Source organism: Gavialis gangeticus, unplaced genomic scaffold (genome assembly GCF_001723915.1).
Source record: "Gavialis gangeticus isolate Ggan-Ray unplaced genomic scaffold, GavGan_comp1, whole genome shotgun sequence".
Taxonomy (NCBI): Eukaryota; Metazoa; Chordata; order Crocodylia; family Gavialidae; genus Gavialis; species Gavialis gangeticus.
Window position 1 is genome coordinate 58,900,261 of NW_017729024.1, and position 6,802 is coordinate 58,907,062.

The following is a 6,802-nucleotide window of genomic DNA, read 5'->3' on the forward strand; positions in this document are numbered from 1 at the left end:
CTGCAGCCACAAAGCCTGCCAGCTGTTGAGAAGATCAGTACAGGGCTTCTGGGTTTAGCAGCACTAAAGTTCCTAGAAGGGCCTGATCCTGTCAGTATGACTGAAGCTTGTCTAACAAAAAGTAGTAAGACTGGACCTCTCAGCACTGAAGCCAGTAGCTGTTTTCTTTTTAGAGTGTAATCAAAGCAAGAGGTGGTTGGGCCCACCTCTTATGCAATGCCCTTATGGTTAGGACATTTGCCCATGAAGTGCAAGACCTGGGTTTAGTGCCTTATTCAGCCTGCAGGGATTCATACCTTCATCCCCCACTTGCCAAGGGAATATCCTCACTGCAAGACTATATCATCTAATTGTATGGGAGGGCCCCCACCCTTCCTGTTGAAGCTAGGCCACTGTACAGAAAGGAATGCAAGGTGCATGAGAGGTCTCAAGCAAGAAAGACCATGACTGTAGCCTACTGGCTAGGGCACTCTCAAGTGGGAACTGGAGCTTTTGGAACCTGAATGGTGGGCTTGCCTGCAGGCTGAGTCAAGTACCTTTGCTCTGGAAAGACGCAGAGCTTTAGACATGTGCTTAGTGTTCTCTAGTGGATAGAGACAGCAGTTCTCCATTAATTGGATGGTTTATTTGGATTACCCTTCTGAAGGGCTTCATGTACACAGCCCCCAATTCTGGGTGACAAAACCTATAACTGTTCCTGCCTGTCACTTGAAGGGACCCATATCTTGCTTTGGATCTAGCCTGAAATTTGTGCTGGTGGAAGAGCAGAGCAAGAGATAATAAAGTTTAATTATATTTCCCTGCCTGTATGTACTCCCTTTAAAGGTTTATTCCCATGTTTTTAGGCTTTCCTCTTCCACACTATTAAACACAGGCCAGCATAGAGTCTATTATTAATAATTCTTAAAATAGCTACTTTAATTCAATGAAATTCTGAGCAGTCACATACTTTATATCATAAATATTACAAGAAAATTCTTTGTACCTGATCAGCATTTTCTTGATCCACTGCTAATTTTTCCATCAAAGCCTCAACATCCACAGATTTCTCCTTCAGGACTGGCTCTAGAGCTGAGAGATCCAATTTCATTTTATCTACAAGCTCATTTGTTTCCAATAGCTTGGATAAACCATTTTTCACACGATCCCGAGCCTAAAGTACAGTAAGAATGCATCAGATGTTTATTGGCAGACATGGTTCTTTGGGTAAATTTGATTAGACCAACTCAAATAGTTGGAAAAATTCTTCATTTTTTCCAAACGTGGATTCCAAAAAGCTCTCAAACATGGACATGCCAAATGTATATTCAAGGATATTTTTTAAAATTCTGGCAAGTTTCATCCAACTTGTGCAGCCTGTAATAATTTCTGATTTTTACAATGGAAACTTCTTTTCCAAGTGTGGTATAATAAAAATATGCTAAAATGGATGTACCAGTATTTATAAAAATATAAGAAAAGTATAAAAGAAAAACCATTGTATTTGGAATAAACTAGCCACCCCCATAAATATAGGTTCAACATTCATTTTTGTTAAATATTAGAAAAAATTACAGTAATGGATATTATTAGAAATGTCTCCAAGATGTATTTAAAAATACAATTTTTTTTCTCTTATGTTTTCTTTGGTTTGGAATTAGACATTCTATTGCAGTGTTTGCAACCCAAGTTCTACAGCATAGGACTAAGGCAAGAGAAATAGAAAGAGAAATGACTTGTTTTTTCCCCACTTTCAACATTCAATGAGCTACAAAATGGTAACAAACTGCATAAAAGTAAAAAGTAAACTGGAGGTTAACAAATCCTTCCTCTAATAATTGGTACTAGGGAAGGAAATTAGGTTGGCTTACTAGAAAACAAAGCTATTGAATTAATGAATAAAGCAATTCGAGCTGCAGCACTGCAAAGAAAGAATAATAAAATCTCTGGACAGTAGGACATATTTCTGAAACATATAGCAAAGGTTGTGTTGAATAATGTGAAACCTACTGAAACCAACTGCTTCCTTTTTTCTCTCAGCATTGTCAGGTAGAGATTGATCAGTTCTAAATAGGAAGTGGGTGTAGTATAATACCGTCGCCGCAGCTCAGCATAATATTGATCTGCCATTTCAGTTACACTCATGTGAATATCTACACACATTACTGATAGCTTCTCTTTCATCTCATAACTTCCAAGATCAACATTCAGGAAAAATGTCTTTGACACGGAAAGAAGTGCTTCTCTGGGCCACTACAAGGTGGAGAAAAGAAGATACGACTTTATTTCTTCACTGATTTCAAAATCAGTATTTGTTGCTACATATCATAACTTCTCTGTATAAAATATAGATTTTCTTTGGACCATTACAAAAAAATTAATTATACATACAAAGTTTCTCAAATGGCTTCATGAATTCTACAGTTCTGTTGCTACTTTGAAGAGGTGCCTTTGGAGAAGACTTGTGGGGGGAGGGGGAGGGATGGGTTTAGATGTTTCTACACACCATGCAAACTTTTAATTCTACCCCATGACAAAACAAAGATTTGCAGGCAGAGAGCTATTCTGGTGGGTAGAAACTTTTGCTTCTGTTCCCTATCCCTAATCAACTTTTTAGTCAAGGAGTACAGTGGTTAAGAAGGATTGCTGAACTGCTGCTCTGCCTACAAGACTAGACACATAGGCTTCCTGGAGACATAACCCCCACCCAAAAAAAGATAAAATTAAAAACTTCCCTTTACTGGAAAAAGCAGCACGTTACTTTGACCCAGTTCTGCAGCATCTTTGTATATTGGGCACTTCAGCACGGTTTTTTGGTGCTTTTCTTTAAAGCTGATTCAATTAGCTATTATATAAAACTGCCAAAAAGCCACACTAAAGTGCCTGATCTATACAAACATTGGGCAAGCTGGGTCCAACTAATTCACTGCCTTTTCTGGGGATGCACTGGGCTCAGCGTGGGAACGCGCCAAATTTAAAGTGCCATTTTGGGTGGGGGTTTTTTAAACATCTTCAAGCACCCAAAGGTTATGGACAGGTGTTCAATGTGACCCCTCAAAAATTTCCAGTGCCATGAAAATGTGGCAAGAAGAGAATCATACAGGCATTCCAGGTCCCTGGCTAGAGAGCTACACAGTTAAAGCTCTCCAGCCAGGGGTGACAAAGGACTGCTTCTTGGTTTCCCTCTTATCCAGGGGAGTCTGATTATAGAAATCCTACCCTCTCCCCTGCCTTGAAAGGGGGCAGGCTGACAGTAGTCAATTGGCAGCTGCTGAAAAACAGCCACTGCTGCTTGGACCCAAAATGTTTCAAGTGGCATCAGGAAGCCACTCTGCCCCTTGAACAGTACTGGAAAGTCCTGATACTGTTAAAAAGGTGGGAGCTGTGCTGGGGTTTCAACAGCCTCAGCACTGACCAAGCATCCAGCAGCAGGTGCTCACTAGCCCACTCTCGTTGGAACCTGATTAGTTCACACTAAATGGAAATCTTACTCGGGCAGGCAATTATTTTGGGCAGAGGGCCACTTACTGAGATCTGGCAAGCTGTTGAGGGCCGCACGGGTAGCCATGCCCCTTGACAGGTGCCCCACCTCCTGCTCACCACCTTGTGACTGGAAGTCCCGTCCCCTAACCCCTGACCTTTGCCACCCGAAGTCCCACCCCTTGCCCTCAGAAGTACTCCTTTCAGCAAGGGATTTTACCATGTTGGAACCAGAAAAATACCAAATTATATTCTAAAAATCAAACATCTACAACATTTGTTAATTTGATTTAAAAAAATATTTTTGCCCTGATTTACATGTGTTTGTGTAGTGTACATAGAGGTGATTGCACAATAGCTTACATGAAGTCTTACTCTTGTATATTGTTGGGGGTGGGGGGCATAGGAGTGGGTATAAGTTTGTGGGGGGGTGTGGGTGTATGGGTATGTGGGGTGTGGGGAAAGGTATGGGTGTGTCTGTGAGGGGTGCATAGGTGTGGGGGCTGAGGGAGCATGTGGGTATGTGTGGATATTTGGGATGTGGGTGGGTATGAGGTTTGTGGGGAGAAGTGTGTGGGGGGGAGGGTGGCTGGCATGAGTGAGGGGATGTCAGTGTGGGGGTCTCCATGTCTGGCAGTGCGGGGGGGTGTGGATCCATGTGTATGGTGGGGTGTGCATGTGGGACTTGCCCTACAAGTGTGCATGCGCCTGCACACACACACAGACACAGACATACACATGCAGACACCCCCCCCCCCATGGTACCGGTGTGGGCCCTGTGCTCCTGCAGTCCAGCGATGCTCCACCAGTGGCTCTTGGCTGCAGTGCGGGGCCAGGAAGGCAGGGAAACAGCGGGGGGTGGGGCAGGGCTGGTCTGCTGCATCCTGCTGCTGGCTCCCCCTGAGTCCTACTGCCCCTGGCTCCTGTCATCTTTGACGGGCAGCGAGGAGCAGATAAATATTAATTTTCTACATTTTTTAGGTTCCCCATGGGCCAGACAGAATAACCTGGCAGGCTGGATCTGGCCTGTGGGCAGTATTTTGCCCGCCTCTAATCTTCTTCCACTTTCAAAATGGGTTACTTTGAACAGTGGTACTCTTGTCAGGGAGTCAGAATGAGAACACTGGTGGCCACTGTGGTATAAAACCCTGAAATGTCTCAGTTATTTGTCAAATGTCTCCTACTGAGGGAGAGGCCAAGAGCCAACGATGCCATTAGCCAGGTGAAACACTCAATCTTCTTTTAGTATGCTGTAGTCAGTAAGATTCTTGGAATTAAATATCTCTGAAAAAAAGTCATGGGCTATAATAATCCTGGATTACATTCAGGAGGTTAGTTATTTACCTGATTTTTTATAATCTAGAGCATGTAATATAAATGTTTAATATACAGAGATCTTTGACTTACTACTTTTTGCAACTTAGCTAGCACAAACCTGCACAAACCAGTCAATGGTGCAGCAATTCACAAGGGATGGAAACATCCTACATCGTGCTCTAAAAGCCTCTCCTACAGGACTCATACAGAGAACAATATGCAGCTTCTGACGAACTCGATTAATAAAGAATTGAAACACCTGTTGAAAAGCACATACAACAGTTTATAAAATAAATGAAGAGATTATGATGATATTATTTGTTCAAATGAAATCTAGCCCAGTCGTATACTATAGGCAACAATCCTGCATTGGCTAAATGACTAACAGGTCATTTTTATGTCTAACATTTGTGGCTAGTCTCAGATATTGCCTGTGAAGAGGTAAAACATCTATCATTTTAGGTTACTTAATTTGTAGAAGTTTGGCAAAATAACAAATGAATAATTCATTTCCCTCCATGCTTACTTTAACATGCCAAATCCATTTCAAACGCAGCAAAAATTATAAAAATTTGCCTCCAGCCTGAATTTTCATATTTGCTATTAAAAGAGAAAAACATTCTTTTCCAACCATTTGGTTTCTCATCCTGCTTAACCACCTCCAAAGGATTAACTCATGGAGAAATCCTGCCTTCACATTTAATGCTACAAAGAGAGCTGTATAGCTAGGAAAGTCATTCCAAAGCTTAAACATTTTAGCTGGAATATAATGCTTTTAAAAAAAATCATCAACAGTAAAATTTTCCAGTACTATTAAAAATCATTATGATGGGTTCTTCCTGGCCAGGACACTGGCTGCACAGTAGCTCATTGCTACTGCACAGTAGTCACGTAGCACAAAACATGATTTGATGCTACCATGCAGTAGTAATGAGCTACAACACAGTCAGTGTCACTTAAAAGCCATTCAATGACGTTACTGCACAGTAACTCCGGTTACTGTGCATTCATTTAGTTCTTGTTTATAGAAGTACTATATGACTGCATGATAATGACTGTGCAGTCAGCATCTCATGTAGTCACAGAGCCTGTGTGGTGAATGTTATCATCAGGGATCCTGCTTTTTAAAAATCCCCAATTTTCAGTTTAAAAAAAGTAACCCCAAACACACATTTTTCCATGATTAAAATGAAACATTACTATATTCTAATATAATAAAATGCTTAGTCTGTGTGTGTGCCTGCCTGTCTGTCCATAATGCTTTTGCTCAACTGAGCATGTGTCGCCAAGAGGGTGGGCAGTGATTGGCTGCATGGGCCCCAGTTTGCACCACTGCCAGAGAAGTGTCTGGTGGTGGGACGAGGGGGGGCACAGCCAGACCCCAAGTGGCTACAGGTTGGGGGAAGGGCACGGCCAGACCCCAAATGGTGACAGGTGGGGGGGAGGGGTGCAGCCAGACCCTGAGTAATGACTTGGGGTAGGGAACAGGGCCAGATCCCAAGTGGAGGAGGGATGTGGCTGAACCCCGAGTAGTGACATGAGTGGGTGGCCAGACCCCAAGTTCCAATGGTGGTAGGGCCAGACCCTGAGCTGCGGGGAGGGAGCAGGCCTGGACATGGGGGGCAGGCCGGGACGCACGGGGGGAGGAGGGGCATGGGGCTGGACACGTGGCTCTCTTCCTGCCCACCAGCTGCCCCCTCATTCTTGATGGGCAATTTGCTAGTATATAAATATCTATATATTAATGGTGTTTCATTTAAATCATGGGAAAATGTGGATTTGGGGTTACTTTTTTAAACTGAAAATTAGGGATTTTTTTAAATGAGAGAAAATCAGGATCCCTGGTTATCATTATGAGAAAACATAACTGAGAATGTCAGAGATGGAATTCAACTCACATTCAGCTTTGTTTACTTCATGCTTTTCAATAACCAATTCTATCTATCTAGAGAAAGATGGCATTCAAGCCTCTTATTCAACTTCCATGGAAGAATGACAAGATGCCTAACCTCCTCTGAGGTTGCGT

At 42.6% G+C, this 6,802-nt stretch overlaps 1 protein-coding gene across 1 annotated transcript in view; it reads right to left on the reverse strand.

Moving 5' to 3' along the window:
- DNAH6 (dynein axonemal heavy chain 6) overlaps window positions 1–6,802 on the reverse strand; it is a 204,400-nt gene that overhangs the window by 157,473 nt on the left and 40,125 nt on the right. The window contains exons 10-12 of the mRNA XM_019518206.1: window positions 4,895–5,035; window positions 1,990–2,232; window positions 986–1,153 (exon numbers count right to left, since the gene is read on the reverse strand). Coding sequence (XP_019373751.1) covers window positions 986–1,153; window positions 1,990–2,232; window positions 4,895–5,035 — 552 coding nt within the window. The remainder of the gene's footprint in view (window positions 1–985; window positions 1,154–1,989; window positions 2,233–4,894; window positions 5,036–6,802) is intronic.